The sequence below is a fragment of the Halichoeres trimaculatus genome, unplaced genomic scaffold (assembly GCF_033239565.1).
Source record: "Halichoeres trimaculatus isolate MK-OKI-2021-1 unplaced genomic scaffold, fHalTri1.1 fHalTri1_scaffold_16, whole genome shotgun sequence".
NCBI lineage: Eukaryota > Metazoa > Chordata > Actinopteri > Labriformes > Labridae > Halichoeres > Halichoeres trimaculatus.
The window spans coordinates 10,432,468-10,454,130 of record NW_027437194.1 but is presented as its reverse complement, the minus strand read 5'-3'; the positions used below and the strand labels follow the sequence as shown (position 1 = coordinate 10,454,130).

Here is a 21,663-nt window from a genome sequence, read left to right as displayed (position 1 = left end):
AAATATGAAAGTTGAAAATTCTCACCATTACCATCACAGATTATGTATTCATTTAACATCTAGATGGGCATGGAATATCATCAAAGCATTATAATCAGATCAAAAAAGTTGGACGCAACAGAATGTCAACAAAGCAGTAAAATGTTAAAAGAAATAGAATTATATCCACACAATAGAAAGTGATCAAAGGAAAAGAATGCTATCAAAGCAATAGAATAACCTCAAAACTATAGAATGTAGAAAGTAGATTAAGACCTGTGCACTAATATGTAAACAAATCAATAAAGTGACATCAAAACAACTAAATAAAATCAAAGGAATAAAGTGATATAAAAGTAATACATTGTGATCAAAGCACTAAATTGACCTTTAAACAATAGAATGTTATCAAAGCAATGGTATGACCTCAAAACAAAGCAAAAGAATGTTTTAAAAGCAATAGGACGTTATCACAGCAATAAGATAACTTAAAAAAAATAGAATGACGTCAAACAATAAAATAACAAAGCAATAAAATGACTTAAAAAAGGAAGTTATTAAAGCCATAGGATGTTATCACAGCAAGAGAATAACTTTGAAACAACAGAAATTTACTGAGGCAATAAAAAGAGATAGAAGCAAGAGATCCATGCACTAGAATGTCAACAAAGCAATAGAATTATATCAAATCAGTGGATAAAATGTCTAAAAGGTTTGAAAACAGTGACTCAGGATCTGCTTGTTTCCGAAGGAAAAGTCTTTCATAAATAAAACATCCTGACAGCAGACATTGAAATGAGAGGCAGCAGCTTTTATTCGATGTGATCGTTGAGGCACAAACAGGTAACATTTAGAGTCACAGCATGCAGCCAGATATCAAGTCAACATGCACAGTGTTCAGTGAAAATACAGAAATTCAAAGACTACACATAAACACTTAAACCCATTTCTAACCTCAAGTTTTAAGCTCTAAAAAAAGATAATCTCACAACATTGATTTTTTTGAGTATTAATGAGACGTTTCTCTTCGAGCTCCATCTCCTTTAAAACACTCTGATATGAAAACAGCGTCTGCCGCAGACATGGCTTCTTCAAGGGGTTCAGACTTCATGCACGGGAGGATTTACTCTCCCTCATGGCAGTGCATGACAGTCAGAGCGTCACAGTCTCTGCGTGTGAGCAGACAGGAAAAGTGCAACCAGAAGACACACACACACACACATGTACACACATTCACCTGTCGTCACACTTTGAGTCTGCTCAGGTGACGTGTGTGAACGCTGAATAAAGAGTTTATGTTTTTGTAAAATGCACAAAGGGCTGAAGAGATTGTTCTTCTCGAGGCTGATATGCTTTTCACATGTCAAAATATAACGTTAGGCTTTTTAAAAGGATAACTTTACAACCCTGACAGAGCACTTCTTGTATCTGAACTTTATCCTTTACTGATACAAACTAAAATCTGCATATGAAGAAGAAAAAGAGTCCAAACTAAGCGAATGTTTGAATTATAAATGCTTCAGGTGTTTTTGGTTTTCAACAGGTCAGAAAACCTAACTTTGGATATATTTCTTCACTTTTTGGACTTTGTTTCACCTGATTCATGACACAATCATCCTTCTTTCCTTCAGTTTAAAGTTTTACAACATAAACTCAACATTCCCGCAGTAAACATCTTGATCCAGTATCTCTATCCCTGTGTTCATGTTATAAAGCAGGAATGGTGCATTCAAGGCCACATGAAAGTCACAAAACGTTTTAAAACGTTCACAGCATCACGTCACGTTACGTTACGTATGCAGTGATGGAAGCAGCCGTGAGGAGGAGACATACTGATGGTGAAAGACGGAGTTTAGTGTTTGGCCTCTCGAGGGTAAAACTCTGACAATGTGCTCTGAGGAATCCTCTTCAGCATCTCTTTGGGGAAAATCCTCATCAGTTGCCATCCAATGTCCAGAGTCTCAAACACACTTCGGTTCTCATAGGCACCTGCACACACAAACAGAGTATACAAATATTGCATAAATCTGTGAGGACACGAAGGTGACTGTAAGAGGTTTCTATGATAGTGTGTTAGTGCCATTACAAAGTAAAAAAGCTGGGGTAATAATTTGAGAGTAGAATCGCAAATCTGTTACAGTAAGGCTGTACATTTGTGAGAAACAAACTCTAAATGCAGAAATTTAAACATTTTGGATAGTTTCTCTCAAAAGGCATAGCTTTTGATGTACCTGAGTTCATTTGTTTACTACTCATGATTGTTGAGCATGGCATCGAAGGGTGAACGCGACCAGATTGAGGCCTTGAAGGAGGCTGGACTGACAACAATGCAAATCATGAAAAAGGTGAATGTTTGTCGTGAGACTGTCTACAATGTCATGAAACGACACAAGGAAACTAGCAATACCACCTGCAAGCCAATCCCTGAAATAAAAACGTTCAGTCTGGACCAAAAGGGTTGTTGAGATGGTGAGGAAGACAATCCAAAGGAATCCTCGCAGGAGCATGACGGCAACAGCAGAGGAAGTGAACATCTCAAGAACTTCACTGAGAAGAACTGTCAAACAGGATCTACGACTGAAAGCACTAAAAATGCAACACAGACAACTGATTTCAGCCACTTCTGGGAAAAAACGGATTGACAGGGGGAAATGATGCTGCAGGAAATCCAGAGTGCTGCAGAAAAAGTCCTGGTTTGGTCTGATGAGAAGATCTTCACCGTTCAGGCAGTGGTCAATTCCCAGAATGATAGGGTTTACGCACACAGAGCACAGCACCTCCCCAAAGGCTGCAGAAGCCAGCTGGAGTCATGGTGTGGGCTGCTGTTGCATCTGATGGCTCAAAGTCTCCTTTGGTCTTCATTCAGGAGGGTGCGAAAGTGAACAGCCAGGTGTACCTTCACATGCTTGAAGAAAAAGTGTTGCCATGGTGTACCAAAGCGTTTGGAAACCAGTATGTCTTCACACAAGATGGTGCACCAGCTCACACATTCAGTGTCACACAGGCCTGGTGCAAGCAGCACTTTCCTGGCTTCTGGGACAAGAACATGTGGCCTCCGTCAAGTCCGGACATCAATCCAATGGACTTTGCGATCTGGTCTATCCTGGAGAGGGAGGTCTCAAGAGTATCTCACAGCAGTGTCACCACTTTGAAGACAGCTCTGATGAAGTCATGGTCAAAACTTGATGCAGAGACAGTGCGGTGCTAATGCTAGGCAGTGTCAGGTCGCCTCCAGGCTATGATAAAGGCAAAGGGTGGCCATATTGAGATGAAATCTTTTTGGTGAAAGAGAATAAAGTATAGAAACTGTGTTCAATGTGTGTTATGTTTGTGTGCAAGCATTTTTGGATAGTGCGGAAGAAACGATGGGTAAATCTTTCTGGCCCACCCTATAAATGTCCCCAGTATGGTACATTATTTTGTAGGTCCTCTCATTAATGTTCTTAAAAATCTGCTACTGAGAAATATCTTTTAATTTTTGCTAATTTGGCCAAATAATTTTAAAAATGTTTTATCTTGTCCCTTAAGTTCTCATCTTTTCTTTATCAAGAAAAGCTGCTAAGTATAAAACTAGGAAAAAGCGACTTAAAATCACAGATTCTACATTTCTTTCTTTCTATCAAATGTACAGCTTTAAACTTAAAAATAGTGAGTGTTTTTCTCAAATCTTGCTACTTAACACTCTCAAAAAATGTTACTTTTTTCTCACAAATTTTCTTTTTTTTTAGGGTGAATTTAACTGTTTCTGATTGTGGTACTCACAAATTTTCATATATATTTTTTTTTTCCCAAAACTTGCTAGCATTATATCCTGCCCAGTGCACCTTGGGAGATGAAGTTTTTCTCAAACTTGGAGAGGAACTCCAGATAAAGCAGGTCATCAGCAGTCAGTGCCTCCTCCCCGACCACGGCCTTCATTGCCTGCACGTCCTTCCCTATGGCATAACAAGCATACTACACACACACACACACACACACACACACACACACACACACACACACACACACACACACACACACACACACACACACACACACACACACACACACATATGCAGTCAGAGAAACATAACAAGGACGAGCATGCTCAGTATGAAGCAGGATCTCTGTGTGAGAACTCACAAGCTGGTTTGAGACGTCGGAGTGGTCTCTGCGCGTCATTCCCTCCCCGATGGCTGACTTCATGAGACGAGACAGAGACGGCAGCACGTTGATGGGGGGATAGATCTAAAACCACAGAAGAAGAAAGAGTTACACCATCTGTTTCCTGTCCTTATTGGTCTCTCCCCCTCCTGCTCCTCCACCTCACCCCTCTGGTCTGTACCTGTCTGTTGTGAAGCTGTCTGTCCACGTAGATCTGACCCTCTGTGATGTAACCCGTCAGGTCGGGGATGGGATGAGTGATATCTGAGGGACACAGAAACACTCTCAGACTGCAGCTCTGGGTTAGTGTGAGCTTTATAGTCTGTTTCTGAGTGTGTGTGTGTGTGTGTGTGTGTGTGTGTGTGTGTGTGTGTGTGTGTGTACCGTCATTGGGCATGGTGAGGATCGGGATCTGAGTGATGGAGCCGCTCCGCCCCTCTACTCTCCCCGCTCTCTCATAGATGGTCGCCAAGTCAGTGTACATGTAACCAGGGAAACCACGCCGCCCAGGAACTTCCTCTCTGGCTGCAGACACCTGAGGAAGAGTCACACATGGCTCTTTAAATGCACTGATACTTCCTCAATTCCTGCCATCCTGTCAGAACAAAAGCTGGGAAGAAGAGGCCAACCTCTCTGAGAGCCTCTGCATATGAGCTCATGTCGGTGAGGATGACGAGGACGTGTTTCTCACACTGATAGGCCAGATACTCTGCTGACGTCAGAGCCAGGCGAGGCGTGATGATTCGCTCGATGCTGCAACACAATGGCAGATTAATTTCTGTGTGCATTAGATTCAAAATCTAAAAATTATGTCCTGAAGTAGCAATGTTTTTTAAGATGGACTGGCAAAGATTTCTATAAAAAGAACTGATGGATAATCCTACAAAAAAAAGAATAAAGTAGGTTTTTTTTCAAAGGTAGAAGTTCCTACGTGGGGTCGTTAGCGAGGTTAAGGAACAGACAGACGTTATCCATCGAGCCATTCTCCTCGAAATCTGACTTGAAGAAGCGTGCTGTCTCCATGTTCACCTGGAGGAAAGAAGAAAAGTTATTTTTCTGTCCAGACTTATCATAGTTCACAAATTCTTTCAAGCAAAGAGTCAACTTTTCCTCAAACAAAAGCAAAATGAAAATTCTTTAACTTTTCAGATGAAAGTTTCAAACAACAAGGACCAATGTGGAGCTTCTCATACTGATTCAATCTAAGGAATAAGGCCACAGAAAACATTTTATCTTGACCTCTGAGGACTGAAACTGAGCTTTAAAGCTGGGGTAATGAAAACCCTTTGACCACTAGGAGGCAGATAATCCTGAGTCATCATTACTTCTACATTCTGGGAGTTATAAATGCAGGTAAAGGTGGTGTTTTACTGAAACATCTCTGGGAAAAAAGAGAATCTAAGTGGATTCAGTTTGATAAGAGGAAGTAATGAGGATCTACAGTCCTCACCCCCATGGCAGCAAACACAATGGCAAAGTTGTCCTCGCTGTAGTCCATCACATCCTTCGACTTCTTCACCAAGCCGGCCTGTCGACAGATCTGAGCTGCGATCTGAAAACACAACAGGAGGAAGAGAAGACGCACCAAAGAAAACCATCCATCATGAATCTAAGAAGAACAAAAATTTTTTACAGAGAAGTTCAGAAAAAGCAGACTGCAACACACAAAACACTGGAGACCAGGTCAACTCATTTTCTGAAAAAATTCAAGAATTCTGTTTTTTTTTTTTTGTTTTGTTTTTTAACAAAATTAGGTTTGATTTCAGATTTCTACAACCTAAACTTTTTCACTCTACTGTCTGAGATCTATAACTTCTACTGTCTTTTCTGACTTTAAATTTAACATACAGTAACTTTGAGATTAAAGTTAGACACAGTATTTTAAACAACACTTTCAAAAATGTATGGCCTAATCTCCTCCCATAAAAAGGAAAAATAATTCATGGCCCCAGTCCTTTTTCACTGACACATATCTTCTTTCAAAGCTTTGAGAAACTTTTTTCTGATTCAACTTTTGAATAAAGGATAAGACAGTTAATCATATTAAATGTTTCAATGGACACAGAGTTTTTAAAGAGTGGTTTTGATACTTTATCTCCAGTAAATGGCCTGAATTCCTCCTCCTCAGCTGAAACATTCTCCAGAATATTTTCTCTCTTCCTCCTCATTAAAAATGAAATCCTCTGAGAGCTTTAAATTAATGTAATCTGGAAAATCAACGCCAAGAGACACAAGTAATTAATCACAATTAATTAATACGAGCCCAGAGGGGGGGTGTGCGTGTGTGTGTGTGCTTGGGCGTGTGTGTGTGCCTCGTTGTGTGGCAGCCCTGCAGCAGAGAAAATGGGTATTTTCTGTCCTCTGGCGATGCTGTTCATGCCGTCGATGGCAGAGATCCCGGTCTGGATCATCTCCTCGGGGTAAATCCGACACTGGGGGTTTATGGGCTGACCTGAGACGTAGAAACAGACGTTAGAAACATGAAAACAGAGAATATAACAAATTCTACTCTTCGTGTTAGCTCTATGTCCTGCAGCTCTCATAGCCCCATCATGAGGTTCCTGTGTCATTAGGTCAACGTACCCATGATGTCCAGGAAGTCTTCAGCCAGGACTGCAGGTCCTCTGTCAATGGGTTTACCGGATCCATTAAACACACGACCTGCATCAAACACACACACAATGCACAATCTACCTTCAACCTGCCCTGACAGATGAGGACACATTCATTTATCTGTCGTACCCAACATGTCCTCAGAGACCGGCGTCCGTAGGATGTCTCCTGTGAACTCGCAGCTCGTCTTCTTGGCATCGATACCTGAAGTTCCCTCAAACACCTGCAGGGGGCAGAGTAGAGAGTGTAAACCAGAGGTTTATATTTCATCCAGGAGGTTGCTGTGGAGGTACGAGTACCTGAACTACAGCTTTGGAGCCGGTGACCTCCAGCACCTGTCCGCTCCTCTTCGTCCCATCAGGCAGCGTAAGGTGAACGATCTCTGCGTACCGCGGAAACTAAAGACAACAACAACAACATCAACATCAAGAAAACATAAATTTAGAAACAAGATTAATGTCAAGACATAGTTGAAAATGCAGATTAAACATCATTTCATATCCTTTAATAAAATATTTCAGTATTCAGAGATTAACCACAGTTTGTCATTTATCTAAATTTTTATTTATTTCAACTTTTATCTCATAACTTTACAGTTTTTTTTAAAGTAAGTTTTGTAAGAAGACTTTTTTCTTTTTATCTTCTGCATTTTAAGTTTATTTAAACTTCAGTCTCATAAAAAAACTTTAATTTTGACATTAATCTCATAACATGAAGACTTTGTCAACTTTACTATTTTAACAGTGAGACTTTATTTCAATATAAATGATTTAAGCAAACTGTTTTTTATGTTTTATCTTGAAGATACTTTAATTCATCATTAATCTTATAGAGAAAGGATTTAATTTTGCCATGAATCTCCTAACATTATGACTGTAATCATATTTCAACTCCTTTTTGACTTTAATCTTGCAACATTATGACTTTCATCTGACTTTATTTTAACAAATCTCGGAACAGACTGACTCATATCCCGTCACACAAAGACTTTTCTTTTACGTCCATCTCATGACTTTATAACTTTATTTCAACTTGTGTAAGAGTACAATTTATATTTCAGCTTAATCTCACAACATTACAACTCCACTCAGCCCTTTACTAAACTTCAATCTCGTAACATTATGACTTTCTTTCAACTTCACTCTTGAAACTTTGTCAACTTTGTCAGAGTAAAACTTTTGTTTCAGCCCAACCTTGTAATACTTAAACTTGACATATTTTAAGACGTTCTCTCAACTTAAGCCTCAAAACCAAAACTTCAATCTCAAATCATTACTTTATTTTGATTTTTCTCTTATAACATTGTGACATCTTTCCTACCTAAGTCATGTATGTTACACCTTTATCTAATATCTCAACTTTTTTTTCAGTTTTACCTTGGTTTTGAGTTTTAATCCTGTGTTGTTTAGTGGTTCAGTCCATTTGTGTTGTTAATTTTATCCATCCTGAGTTTATGACTTCAGAGGATGGGTTCATTCAGTTAAAATAAAACATTAATGTCAAACACTCTGAAACTGAGCAGTGGAGGCGTCCTGGGCACACCAACTTCTTTGTTCTGTGATTTAAACTGAGTGTGTGTTTGTGTGTGTGTAGAGGGTGATGTAACATCTTTTGTTGGTAAGAATCCTCCTTCTCCTCTGTAACCAAAAGCTTTGTCTGTCTCTCTGTGTTGGATCCTTTCTGTGAAGTTGTCAGACACTTTACATCTTCACTTGTCAGGTACAGGATCATTAGAGAGCATTTACCTGCTGCAGGATAAAGAAAGTATGTCCTTACCTTCACCTGATCCAGGATCACCAGTGGGCCATTGACTCCTGATACAGTTTTATACGCTGAGGAGGCAGGAAACAGTTCGTCAGAGCTCAGAGACCAGGATGGAGCAGCAAGATGTTCAGTCTGAGGATCTGACTCTTAAAATTTTACAGTAATCTGATTGAAGACTTCACTTTGGAGCTGTAAACCTGATAGTGACTGTTTTCTTTCTCCTTTCCCTCTCAGTTTGTCTCCGTATAATAGAATTATGGAAACCTTTAATGCATCCAATCATACTCTGTTTAAGCCTCAGGCAGGAGGAGCTGCTGAGTGGATTTATTTTTGTTCAGTGGAGACCCACACACTCAATCCACAGCAACGGCTTCAAAAATCAGCTTCATAGATGATTTCTGCTGCAAAATGTCGTCAAACTAAAGACAGAATCTGGTGTTTCAATCCTTAAATGATGATTTTTATCTGAGCTAGAGTCAGAACAAGAAGAAGAACCGGTTTTACATAACTGCACATCATATTCGTATCCAAAAGGCTATAGACACCTGGTTTTATTATATGTATGGATGGTTATTGCAGATTATTATAACAGTAGTTGCTTAAGCAAACAGAAACTGACTCAGCTCTTGTGACTGACTCAGCTCTTGTGTTTAAACGTGATAAACGCTCCTTGAATCCCAAGCCTCAAACAGAAGTCTGCAAAAATCAAACATGCAGTGATATTACAGAGACCCAGGCTCTGGACGGACTCACTGAGGCGGGGTTGGGAGATGTAATCCCGGCTCACAGCCATCACCTGCTCCCGGCGGGCCGTGGGGGGAGCCTGAGCCGCAGGTTTGTTCCCAGAGACGGCCGAAGAGAGCTCGCTCATGGCCCCGTTCACCATCCCTCTGAGCGCCTTCATCGCCATGGATTAAATTTATTTACTGTATATTTGTTGTATAATACAGTCTGTGGTTTGCACCTGTAGCAGCAGCTGCAGCGCTCACAGTCGTGACGGGCACGGCGCATGCGCAGCGGGCTCAGCGACTGCAAAAGTGAAGGACGCAGACTCAGGGAGAGAGAAGAGTATTTTATGCTTTCTGTCAACAAATGAGGAGTAAAAGTGGAAAAAATAACTTGACTGTGAATAAAACTTGTTCACGAAAAAGATCTCAAAGGTATCGTCATCATACAGGACAAAATCTGGTAAGCAAAAGGGAGAAACTTTCTTTCCGTGAAAAGTCAATAGTATCAGATAAAAGTCATATTGATTAAAACGAGTCATAGTTGCGAGGAAAATAAAACTTTTCATAGGATGGAGAGTCCAAATTATGAAGACGCGATAAATTTTATGTCATAAAAATTTCCATTTAGATAAAAGTCAACTTAAAGAAGATCTTTTTTTGTTGTTAAAAAGTCATAAATTAAGATAAAAAAATAATAATAATAAAAAAACACTATTGCAGTTAAAAGTAAATTATGTGAAAAAAGTCATATTAATGAAACAAATTGCAGGACAATTAGTTTTTAATTAGTTTTTGAATAAAGCTTCAATACTATTATTATGTGATAAAAGAAAACTATCTAGATATGAAGGTCATGATGATGGTATTGAAATATAAGTAATTTCCATAAAATGAAAAGCCAAGAGTGATAAAGAAATGTTATTTATTTACTTATTTATTTTTATTTTATTTATTTATTTTTATTTATTTTATTTTTTTTGGGTGGGGGGAGGGTTAAAGTCACTGTTATGAGCAGGAAGGGGTTAATTATGAGAAGGAAAGTCTTCATAATAAGATCATTTATTGTAGGAAGTTATTTTTATATGCCAAAAAGTCAACAGCTCTTGTTTTAAAAAGTGAGAGGTCCAAACTTTTCTTTAAAAGTTAAATTTGTATGATTAAAAAGTCATCGTGGAGAGTTTGAACTTAATTTTTTAGAGGAGAAATCAGTATTGTGAGAATTAAAAAAGCCATGGGATGAAAAGAAATTTTAAAAAAGATCATTATTACATGGAAAAGGTTAATAAATAATAATAAAAAATATATATTGTATGGGTTTATGAAATTATCTTAAGAATTCTATTCTATGAGACAAAAAGTCGTACAACTCCAAATTATGAGATAATCTCAGAGTTAAGAGATATGCATTCAAAGTTTTGGATTAAAAATCCTTCTTTTTGTAGTTTAGATTAAAAACTACAATGAAAGTTAAAAACTTAATCAGAAGCATTTTTGTCTTGATTGGTAAAGAAAATCATCCCAGAGGAAAACGGCTGTCCAGCTCAATAATATCCTGAAGGTGGCACCACTGCATGAGCTATGAAGGGAATAATCTGCTGTTGATGAATTAAAGAGAAGAAGTAAGAGATGAGCAAACTTTATTTTATTCTCACTTTATCCAATCATCAGATCACCTGAAGTCGACCCAGGACAAATTCAGATATCAAATCCGGTCTGCGGGGCGTGAATGGAGGGTTTGTTCTCATTTCTTTAATATGACAAAAAATATAAAAGAGTCCAAAAAATGTAAACCTGTCATCAGCTCTTTTCCTGATCTGCGGGGTCCACATTTGGCAGATGGAGGTCAGTTTGAAAAAGGCACGACCGCTAATGAAATTATGTCTACACCTCAAATTTTTGGTGTTTGATTGAGGGTCTTAAATTAAAAGTTAGAGAAAGTTTTGTCAAAGCTTCAGTCAAATATTTCAGCCTGCAGCGGAGAAGCCATAATGTCTGCATCACACGTCATTCATCAACACCAAAAATTTTAGAGAACTCACTTTGATCCATCGAGGATCAGACGTTTTAGCCTGTCAACCTGCAGCAGGATGCAGAAATCTAAACTTCTTTAATGCATCAGTTATTCAGACCTCAGAGTCCTTCGTCACCTCTGTGTAATACCTCTGGAGCCCCTTCAGCGCTCTGCCTGCTCTCTTACATTAGTAGTCCTCGTACATGCCTCTGCTTCTGTGTTGTTCTCTGTGCCCATGTCTGTATGCATGTCTGCTTCTCGGAGGCTCCTCAGGTCTGTCATGGCCGTTTGGCTCGCTGCTCCAGCGTGGGGTGTAACGAGGAAGAGGAGGAGGAAGGTGAGGAGGTCTTCTAACGTCCTCCTGCCAGCGGGGCGATGGCCTCCACTCCAGGTCATCCGGAGGATATCTGGACCGGCCTGGGCAGGGGGGTCTCCTCCTCTGACCGCTGTCCTGATGAGGAGGGGGCCATACATATGGGGAATGACTTGCTCCCATTGGTGGACAGAACGGAGGAGGAAGGAGAGGTGGGGGGTTGGGAAGGAGGCCGTTGTGCGGATAACGCTGATGTGATCTGTCTCTGGGAGGAAAACTTCTGCAGCAAGAAAAAAAAGTTAAAGAAGGATGTTAGAGGAAAAAACACCCAAGGATTCAAACAGGGTTAAAAAAATATTTTCTCAGGAAAGAAGACAGAATTTGCACAAAAAGGATAAAATAAAGTCATTTTTTATGAGATAAAAGCTAAAATAAATGTTGATACCAAGTAATTAAGCTACATTACATTGAAGTTTCAAATTTTTAAAGTACAGTTTTAAATCTAAGAGATTTAAGCAGAAAGAAGTTTTAATGTTGCGAAATTTAGGTTGATGTAACGCCCCATTGTACATGAATAAATAAAGATATAATGTGACTGTTTTCTTGCAATGTAAGAAAACAATGTCCAAATAAAGTTGTAAGATTATAAAACTGTTGTTGGAATAGAATTGAGTGGTGAAAACACAGGTTAAGTCGTATTGTTATGAAAGGTCAAGTTAGGTTAGGTTGGGTTGTTTATATGATTACATTACATTTCCAATGGATAAAATCTATTTCAAAATATTTTGAGATTTAATGCCAAAATAAAGACATTAGGTTGTATGCTTGAAGTTGAAAATAAAGCTACAATTTTATGAGTTCAAAACCAAAATAAAGTATAAGACTAACAGTAGCAAGAATTAAGCTGAAATGCAAATATAAGGATGACCACATTGAAGCCCCAATGTAGGGGAAAAATGTTGAATTACAGCTGTGATTTTAGGCTAAAGTCAAAATAAATCTGTAAACTTATTAAATAACAATCAAATTAAAGTTTTAATATTCCATAATTGATATAGAAAAAAGCATCATAACAAGATTTAGGTTGAGATAAAGTTGTAACATTTTTGAAAAACCCTTTAAAGTCTAAAAGTTTATGTTTCACTGAAGATTGCACAAAACTAAAATCATTATCCTGTTTTAGTTTCATGCTGTTTTCACTTTGCTGCCCTCTCCATCTACCTGTGAGGCCCAGAGTCACTGAGGCGGGGTCGTCTCTCCTCTCTGCAGTCTGAGTCAGACGGTCGATGTTCAGCGAGACCTCTCACCGGCTCCTGCTCAGGCTCCTCGATCTCTGCATTACTGTTTCAGTAAGATCACGGAGAGCTGATTTTATTCTCTCATTTCTGACTCAGAAGTTTAAACCATCAGTATCTAAGAGGATAATGACTCTGACATGTTGTGCAAACGTTCAAATCAAAGCATCTCTGTCTGTCACCTCCTTTTTGGTCCACTCTGAAGATCATCCAAATAGTTATTTCGTTCAATGTCGTGTCCTCGTGCTGAGTTAAACACTGAGAACGAATCAGATTTGAACTGTTAAGGCTTGTTCGGAAACAAACTCTGACACAGGATCAGATAAATGAAAGCACTCACACTTTATGGCCTGTTTAGGATCCATCCCGTCAACGTCAATCAGATACCTACAGGTCCAAACACAGCTGTTATGGAAAGATCGTCCCCTGCTTAAGCAGCTTTGCATGTTTTCAGATCACTTACCTGCAGATAAGGTAGCCAGTGCGGTTCAGACCGTGAGTGCAATGGACACCGATTAGCTTGTCTGCAAAGAGAACGGTGCAAAAATTACGCTTAAATTTCTTGTAAATAGTGAAATAGGAAAAGTCAGATTTCAATTTCTGCAATCCACAAACCATCTGAGATAAGCAGATTTCACTTATTCTAAATAAAATTTCTGCATATTGTTGTTTGGAGACTGGATTCGATCCCCAGTGCCTGTAAGTCTCTTACCATTATCTGCGTTGTTTCTCAGAAAGTTTCGTACAGCTCTTTTGAAGCTCAGGATTGTTTCGTTTCTGGGAATCTCATGACCAGCTGTGAGGATCTTCACAAAGAGCAGAGATTCTGGTAAATCCTACAGAGAGAGATTTAAAAAAAATACTTCATCAAATGGGTTTTAAGTATATGCACCATATTTATTTAGAATTCAGAGTCTAAGAGGAAACATATTCACACATGTTTATGCCTTTATGTTTGTTTACCTGCAGTTTGTAGTAGCGTGTAGTGAAGGTGAGGTCGATGATCAGACCCAGCTCCTGGTTTTCCTTTTGTAAAGCGTCAAGCAACTCCCATGGGCCAAACACATCCGTACGTGGCAGCTGGCGGTTCAGGGACTGACAGAAACACCACATAATCAGTAAACATCACGTCACAAACAACGTCAGGAAGAATGTGAGAGTCCTAACCTGTTTCAGAGGCACTTTGAAGGCAATGAAGCGCGTCCCTGGAAGCCTTTTCCCCACAGCTCTGTAATCCAGCCATCTATCAGGGAGAGACAGGACATCGACCACATTGGGTTACTACCACTGAGTCACTAGGCAGACAGGAAAATGTGACAGATTACTTTACTGTTATTGCAAGGATTTAACCAATCAAAAGCTTCCCTTTTACCACATTCCATTCTGCTCTCACCTATTTACCACAGTGTCAACAGGCAAAGGGTGGGACTACTTTCTGGGGGTTTATTTGACATGATACGGGATCAGGTCGTCTCTTTTGGGGTTGAGAGCAATTCGTCGTTGTTTTGAGTGTTTATGGCAGTATTTAAACACATAAACGTGTCTGTTTCTGCACTCACCTGTCAGGTATGCCGTTTTTCTTCCTGTGTGGGGGCATTTCCAAAGTGTTCCAGTGTCCTGATCGATCTCCTGTCTCGGTTTTAAGAAATAAAGCCTCCTAAAGTGATCTTTAAATCTTTGACGTTACCACGTGTAGCAACAGTTAGCCTGCATTAGCTTTGTTTATATACAAATTAGCTGAATTATCGTTTCTTTAAACACTTTTACGGAATAAATAAGATTTAAACTGTTAAAAACAAGCTTCTGCTATCGTATTTCAACGGTTTCCATGTGAGAAACACAAATGTTTTTAACCCTCTGACGTTTCAACAAACTGGTCTGAGACCGGCTGGCGTCGCGTAAGGATGACGTCATGACGCGTCACCTGAATTTAGACACGATGTAGTTTTGACAGCAATTGCTATTTTTAACGATTAAAATGCGTTTTTAAAGTCACAGAGTATCGTTAAAATGTAGTAAAATGTATTATTTTTTTTAAAAGATTGATTGATTAACTCTTATTAACAAAACCAGTTACAGTTACATTTTATTTTCTGAAATTTAAGGCAATATACATAGCTGTAAGTTTTCAATCAATCCCAAAATTAAAGGAATAAAGAAAATATTAAACATGACTCATATTTAAAAATTTGCTCATACTAGCAACACATGTAATTTTCTCACAGGAGAAATACAACACAATAAGATCTGTTTTATAAACCCACAGATATTATGTGGTATCTGGTGAGATGTGGAGAAGTTTGTAGATTGCACCATTAAATTAGAAAATAATAAAAATGATAATGTATGACACACAAAATATATAAGTTGGAGGACAATCCATCGTTTTTAAAGTTGAAGGCACAAGAAACACTTTGAAGCTGCTCATCAAATTAAAATCTCTCACTCAACAAAGAGTTGTTTGGTTTTATTTACCAAGAAACAACTTCACAGCTTGGTCTTGACACAGCCAAAACACTCATTTATGGATTCTCTTCAAAAGGTACAGGTGGCAGTTTTGTAAATAGTTTTAAAGCTCAACATGGATTTCAAGTTGTGGAAGTCTCTGTGTTAGCGTGCCTCAGCAGGCAGCAGCTTTTATGAGTTTAATCATCATGTTGTTCAACACACCTGATCTGACAGGTTTGTTGAACAAGAGAACTCAGTTGTGTCTTTGCTGAAGCACTTTAATGAGGAATGACAGATCTGAAAGGTGGTGTGTTGTTTAAAAAATTAAAGTGGAAATTCACTGAGCACTGTTATCCTGTTGGGTGAGTTAGTCTCAGTCTGGAACATCTCGTCCAGACTCCAGATGTATTTTGGCTTTAGTTTTATTTTGATTTAGGGTTTAGGTTAGACTTCTGTTCAAGCTTCTGGAGAAAAAGTATTTGTTAGTTCAGCTGTGAATCTCATCCACAGCAAGAAAATAAAGTGATTAATAGAAAAACACATTGTTAATCAAATTTGGAATAACAAATCAAAGCAATACAATGAGTTACATTGTGGGCGATGTAGTCTCTTTAATTTGTTTTAATGTCCAGAGAATGAACGAAACTAAGATCTGATTCAGAAAAAGTAAAAAAGTGACATGAATCTGTTTTTGCTCCTGTGAGTTCACCTCAAGCTGTATAACAGTGCTTTCAATCTCATTTCTTGTAAAGTCTTTGATGCAAACGTCACCTGCTGATGTCAATTATGTCATAAAATAATGTGAACTCTTTATCTCAGTCAGATAACCTGTAAAAGGTTGTATATCAGTACCCGTCTGGACTGCCGTGTGAGGTTGTTTCCTCCTCCTGAGCGCTGGAGTTTTGCACCCTTCCTGTAAGTGGTCATAAGAGTGAAACCCAGTTTTTGTTTGGTCAGGCACACCTGATGGAAATACACCTGAGGAAGAAGATCAGAGGGAGTGCACGAGTGTTTTCCCAGAACATGAAAAAAGACAAACTTATGCAATATCCTGTGACATAATCCTGTGCAAACCTGTGAGAGCAGGAAGAGGGCTGTCCATATTTGGTGCACAGGTGTATGTGAAGGTGGGGCTTGAGCTCTGCAGCCGTGCTCAGGAAGGTGTGTATATGGTGCAGGTCAGACGGTCACATACTCACACAGTTACACACTCACACAGATCGAGCAGCAGGATGCCTCAGTGGAGAGCACAGATGGAGCACAGGGGGGAGTGTAACAGGGCCGTGTTGGTGTCTGTGGCTCAGTATGACCCTGGGGTGGAACTGGGGAGGAGACCCGGGGCAAACAAAGACACCAAGAAGCTGCACCAGGTCCTCAGCAAGCTGGGCTTCAAGGTGGAAATGAAGCTGGACCTCAGCAGTGATGAGATCTATGAACTGTTTTACAAAGGTAATACACACACAGCATATACTCAGAATACACTCAGTATGAACATGAGCAATCATACCTGACCTGCAGAAACTTTAATCCAAACTATGTTTTGTTTAAGTAAAAAGTGTCTGATTGGTCTTAAAATAACTTCAAAAAATGTCTTATTTCAAGATAATAAAAGTTAAAAATGACAAAGATTAGAAAAAATCTGCCAATGGGGAAATAAACTTACTTGTCAAGTTACTTGGAATAAGAATAATGTCTGACTAAAAGAAACTAAATGTACATTTTTCTGACTCTATTGGCAAATTTTAAAACTGTTCCTTATGAAGGATTCAGAGTTCAGAGAAGCTGCTTACAAATTTAATCAATCTGTACAATAATGCTATTATTGCATTAGGATTCGATAGAGATCAGTTTTCTCCGACTCTTGCAAACAAAATTGTGCGGAGTTACACCATTCGCATGTTTAGTCAGCTTCAATTGTGCTGTCCTTCCTAAATTCACACCTAAATACATCTTTCCATTTACTTAACATTTTATTTCCCCAAACAAATGATTTCATACGCATTTGGTTAGAGCACAACAGATTGTTCCACTAACAATTTTACTCTGTAACACATTTAAACTGTGACATAGTAACAAGGTAATTTTTAATCAGTGTAACATTTTTTTTACATTGAAACAGGGTAAAATTGTAACATTGTAATGTGCCTTCATGGTCAAATTGTGAATTCAAAACACTTGACAAGTTATACTGTGACTGAAACCTGATAATATTGTGACACCTTAGCATCGTAACATTGAAGTATTGTAACACCATGACACCATAACATACTGTAACACTGTAACACAGCAATATTGTAACACCGTAACACATTGTAGCTCAGTAACATTGTATCTGTTTGACATTGCAACACCATAACACTGTAATAATGTAACATCAAAAACCAGTAACACTGTAACTTTGTAATACTGTAACCCCTTAACATAGTAACAATGTGACAGTGCCATTATGAAGATGATGACCTTGTGTATTTGGTTTTGGACATGACACCTTCATATTGTAATACCGTGAGACTGCCCATTATATCCACATATTAACATGTCATAATCAATATAATTAAAATTAAAATAAACAAATAAAGAAGAGGAAATCTGTACCTGTTTAAAAAAAAAAGATTTTCAATAAAATTCATTTTCCAAAACAGAGCTTTAAAAGTTGTGCTCCTGCTGGAAAAATGATCTCAGGTTTAAAAAAGTGTTTGAATTTATGGAAATAAACTCCTCAAGACAAACTTACGTAACATGCAACAACAAATGTAATGTTTGCTTTCTTTATCTATCGTGATTAACTGTTAAAAGAAGACTTTAAACTTTAATGACGTCAGAATTTAAAAAAAACAATTATGTAATTATTTTCCACCAGGACAGAAACCTGAAGGACAAACAGACAAAGTGTTTTACAGCAGCTTATCACTAATAGATAAAAAAAGTGGATCAGTCATATCTGACACACTGAATGAGATTACTGATTATGTAATCTAAAAACAGATAAGTCAGACCTCAAAACATGATTTTGTATGATTTAGTAAGTTAAAAAGTGTTTTCTTGACATGTTGACACAAAGAAGAAGAAGAACTGAATGTTATGAATGTCATACACCGTGACTCATACTGAAATGTGTACCGTGTAATTGTCTGACAATGTGTGTGTGTGTGTGTGTGTGATGCAGAAAGCCGGCGGCCTGTGAAGGAGTGTTTCCTGGCGGTGTTGTCGTCTCATGGGGAAGAGGGCTGTGTGTTTGGAGCTGACGGGAAACCTGTGAGGCTGTCAAAGATCTTCTCTTACTTTGACAACGAATGCATGGAAGAAAAGGCCAAGCTGTTCCTCATTCAGGTAGGAAGAAACTCTGCGACAGCAACACTTTACCGTCCTGTAGATTCCTCTTCATGCTTATAGTTCTCTAATCTTGTTCCGTCACGTGGTTTATCTCTGCAGGCGTGTCGGGGGGACGCTCTGGACGACGGCGTGGAGGTCGATTCAGCCACTGATGCCACAGAGAGCAGCTACACCCAGCAGCTCAGCGTCCCTGTGGATACAGCTGTGATGTACGCCACGGCTCCAGGTGAGCAGCTGACACACTCTCACACAGCACAGGTGTTAAAGCATTTAGCAGTGGAAGGGTCAGAAAGACTGTTAGTGGACACAGGTCCTTAATTCTGATAGGCTGTCAGGTCAGCGACAAGAATCAGCCATCAGTCAGCTTTCAAGGCATCTTTGCATCTTGGTGGCAAAATGCTGAAAAATTTAGATGTATTAGCTTCATATTGGACTCTTGCATGCTGTCAGTGGGCACAGGCCCTAACTATGATAGGTTATGGGGGCAGAGATACAAAACAAGTAGCGTTCTCCTTTCAGTATCGAACATTTTTACATCTTGGAAGAAAAATGCTAAAAACTTTGGTCTGAAGTTGCTGCATATGACAAACATGCAGTGAAAAAAGGCTAAAACAATTGCTGTAAGTGGACACAGGCCCTGAACGGCAATCAGTTGGGAGTGCAGTAACAAAAATTAGATACCATCCAGCAACCAAAACATTGTTGCATCTTGGAGGCTGCATAATATTGAAACATACAGCTGCACTTCTTTTAAATTGCAAACAACCAGGGTAGGTGTCACAATGCAATTAGTGGACACAGGCCCTTCATTCTCAAAGGTCATGAGTTCAAACGTGAAGATTAGGTAGCATCAAGCATCCAGAATCCAGGGCACTTTGGGGTCTTGGGAGCTCAATTATAGAAAAAAACTGAGCTGTCCTGACTCTGTATCACAAACATGAATTGAAAGCCTACAAAGACTTGTAAGTGGACACAGGCCCTAATTCATAGAGTAAGACTGGCTAATCTTGTGAGCCCAGGCACAAACAGGCATGATGTTTCTGATGTTCAGGTCTTCTCTGTCTGATCTCTGTCTCCACTGTCCTCTCCTCAGGTTACGGGGCGTTCATGCACCCGCTCGGCTCCGTCTTCCTGCAGACATTCTGCTCTTTGTTGAAAGAGGAAGGGAACCGTAACCTGGAGCTGACCCGCCTCATGACCCGTCTCTCTCACAGAGTCGCATACACTTTCCAGGCCAAAGGTGGCCACCTGAAGGGGAAGAAGGAGATGCCATGTCTGATGACAAAGATGACCAGAGAAGTGTTCCCGTTCGCTGAGCCGGAGAAGGAAGGTGGGGCCAAAACTGGGATCTCTGCAACGTCACTGGTACATCCTGAAATCATCCGAACGCGAGCTCCTTCCATTAGTTAGACGGTTCAATGTAGGTTCTCATGTTTGTTAAACTGACTGCATGAAAGGAGATAAGCAGACACGAAGGCAAAGGTCTCAGAAACCTGTCTGAGTTTCCTCACGCCTTCTCACCTTTTGCAGAAAATCAAAGAACGTCTTCTGAGATATTCTGCGCTGACTGTACATATCTGTACATAGTTTGTCCAAATGTGAAATACTAATCTTTATCAGCTATATTTTTATATGCTTTGTTTCGAGACTGAAAATAAAAACTGTATATAATTAATCTTTTTTTTTCTGTTTGTATATTTATTTCATACACTTTCCTATTAAACAGAGTGATGACAGCAGCCTGATGTTATACTGCCCCCTGCTGCTCAACAGGACTCATTTCCCCTGTGAAGATCTGTTTTCAGTTTTGTTTTAAGTCTCAGTTTGTTGAACTCTGACCTCCTCATTGTGATGAGTTTAAAGACAGGTTGCTCTTTGTTTTAACTCTTACACACTTCAAAAACTCCTGAAAACTTCCCAAGTATGAACGAGAACAAAAACAAACCCTCAACAGACTTTTTATAGAGAGTCCTCAGTAAACTTTCTGTGCAGTCAGCTGATCAGGAAATACTGTGGAAATTCAACCTGTGCAGTGGGTGGAGGTGATAACATGAGTATATCATGTGAGTGGAGTTCGGGGGTGGACAGGAAGAAGCAGTAAATCTGTAAATGTGTAAATCTGGAGCTTTGAGTGTTCTAAGCGTGAATATTTTTTTCCTAAATGGCACTGTAGTCTTGACTTTTAAAAGTAGTGTAAAAGCCAAAGTATTTTTAAAAACCAAGTCATTTTAATCAAAGTCATCATCTAACTCAGCTACTTTCACTTTCACAAGTCACATTTGACCTTGTGGATTTTTAACTGCAGCCTTCACCTCGTGAACGTTGTTTCCCGCTGTTCTGGACACATGACAGGATGAATAAAGTCATCAAGAGCAGACTGCACATCTTGTCTGTTCACACGTAGCTCTGATACAATAATAATAAAAACTGACACTGTGGTGGAAGTTTCTGTTACCATAAAAGGATGAGGGCCACTAAAATAAATAAAAGAGGTCAGGCTGACAAAACCCTTTTCTAGAGACGTGACTTTTTCAATTCTGGTTGTTATTCTCAGAATTCTGAGCACCTCACCCAAAATTCTTAGTAATTTTTAAACTTTCCTTTGGACTTACTTCTGACTTTTCTACTGAAAACAAACTGGACTTTTTTGTCCTTAAAAGAGTTAGAGATCACGCCTAGAAATCTTGTTTTCATTCGGTAACTGTTTGAATTCTTTTCTCTTGCCCAATCAGTTGTAGAGTTACGGTACTTTCAAGGACACTTGTGAAATAGGAGTGCTGGAGCTCTGCTGGGTTTTGAAGCATATTACTCATAATGCTCTGAACTCTAAGTCTCTGAATCTAAAGAAATTGAGAAAAAAAAGTCCTGAACTTGGGGAAAAAAAAGTCTGAAAAATCCTCTGTCTTTCAGAGTATTATTTTCCCAATGAATCCAATCAGAGTTTTTACAATCAAACACTTCAAGATTTGACATAAACACTTAATATATTTCAGTTCTTGGAAGGAGAATCTTTTTTTCCAAGTCAGGAACAAAAAT

General features: G+C 39.0%; 3 protein-coding genes across 3 annotated transcripts; 1 reads left to right on the top strand and 2 right to left on the bottom strand.

Moving 5' to 3' along the window:
* Positions 1-477: 477 nt before the first annotated feature.
* On the bottom strand, positions 478-9,517 carry atp6v1b2 (ATPase H+ transporting V1 subunit B2). The gene is made up of 14 exons (XM_074690199.1): positions 9,253-9,517; positions 8,512-8,567; positions 7,035-7,133; positions 6,865-6,958; positions 6,706-6,783; positions 6,435-6,574; positions 5,573-5,674; positions 5,054-5,151; positions 4,752-4,875; positions 4,507-4,657; positions 4,304-4,386; positions 4,102-4,206; positions 3,804-3,933; positions 478-1,968 (listed from the first exon to the last, which is right to left on the bottom strand). Exons 1-14 carry the CDS (start codon positions 9,407-9,409, stop codon positions 1,832-1,834), a joined length of 1,554 nt encoding a protein of 517 aa, XP_074546300.1. The 5' UTR covers positions 9,410-9,517; the 3' UTR covers positions 478-1,831.
* Positions 9,518-10,879: 1,362 nt separating this feature from the next.
* On the bottom strand, positions 10,880-14,762 carry dusp11 (dual specificity phosphatase 11 (RNA/RNP complex 1-interacting)). The gene is made up of 9 exons (XM_074690200.1): positions 14,406-14,762; positions 14,014-14,089; positions 13,810-13,941; positions 13,559-13,682; positions 13,310-13,370; positions 13,187-13,233; positions 13,029-13,104; positions 12,773-12,892; positions 10,880-11,831 (listed from the first exon to the last, which is right to left on the bottom strand). Exons 1-9 carry the CDS (start codon positions 14,441-14,443, stop codon positions 11,426-11,428), a joined length of 1,080 nt encoding a protein of 359 aa, XP_074546301.1. The 5' UTR covers positions 14,444-14,762; the 3' UTR covers positions 10,880-11,425.
* Positions 14,763-16,526: 1,764 nt separating this feature from the next.
* LOC141805862 (caspase-3-like) lies at positions 16,527-20,037 on the top strand. Its single transcript, XM_074691071.1, has 4 exons — positions 16,527-16,743; positions 18,461-18,624; positions 18,727-18,853; positions 19,721-20,037. The coding sequence occupies exons 1-4, from the start codon at positions 16,527-16,529 to the stop codon at positions 20,035-20,037; spliced, it is 825 nt and encodes a 274-aa protein (XP_074547172.1).
* The last annotated feature ends 1,626 nt before the right edge of the window (positions 20,038-21,663 follow it).

Coding starts and splice junctions, on each gene's coding strand:
- atp6v1b2 (XM_074690199.1), bottom strand. CDS start 9,409: ATGGCGATGAAGGCGCTCAGAGGGATGGTGAACGGGGCCATGAGCGAG. Junction 6,959..7,034: donor GCTCCAAAGCTGTAGTTCAG/GTACTCGTACCT, acceptor TGCCCCCTGCAG/GTGTTTGAGGGAACTTCAGG. Junction 4,387..4,506: donor CCTCACCATGCCCAATGACG/GTACACACACAC, acceptor TGTGTCCCTCAG/ATATCACTCATCCCATCCCC.
- dusp11 (XM_074690200.1), bottom strand. CDS start 14,443: ATGCCCCCACACAGGAAGAAAAACGGCATACCTGACAG. Junction 14,090..14,405: donor AAAAACGGCATACCTGACAG/GTGAGTGCAGAA, acceptor TCTCCCTGATAG/ATGGCTGGATTACAGAGCTG. Junction 13,942..14,013: donor TCAAAGTGCCTCTGAAACAG/GTTAGGACTCTC, acceptor TGTTTCTGTCAG/TCCCTGAACCGCCAGCTGCC.
- LOC141805862 (XM_074691071.1), top strand. CDS start 16,527: ATGCCTCAGTGGAGAGCACAGATGGAGCACAGGGGGGAGTGTAACAGG. Junction 16,744..18,460: donor CTATGAACTGTTTTACAAAG/GTAATACACACA, acceptor TGTGTGATGCAG/AAAGCCGGCGGCCTGTGAAG. Junction 18,854..19,720: donor GATGTACGCCACGGCTCCAG/GTGAGCAGCTGA, acceptor TCCTCTCCTCAG/GTTACGGGGCGTTCATGCAC.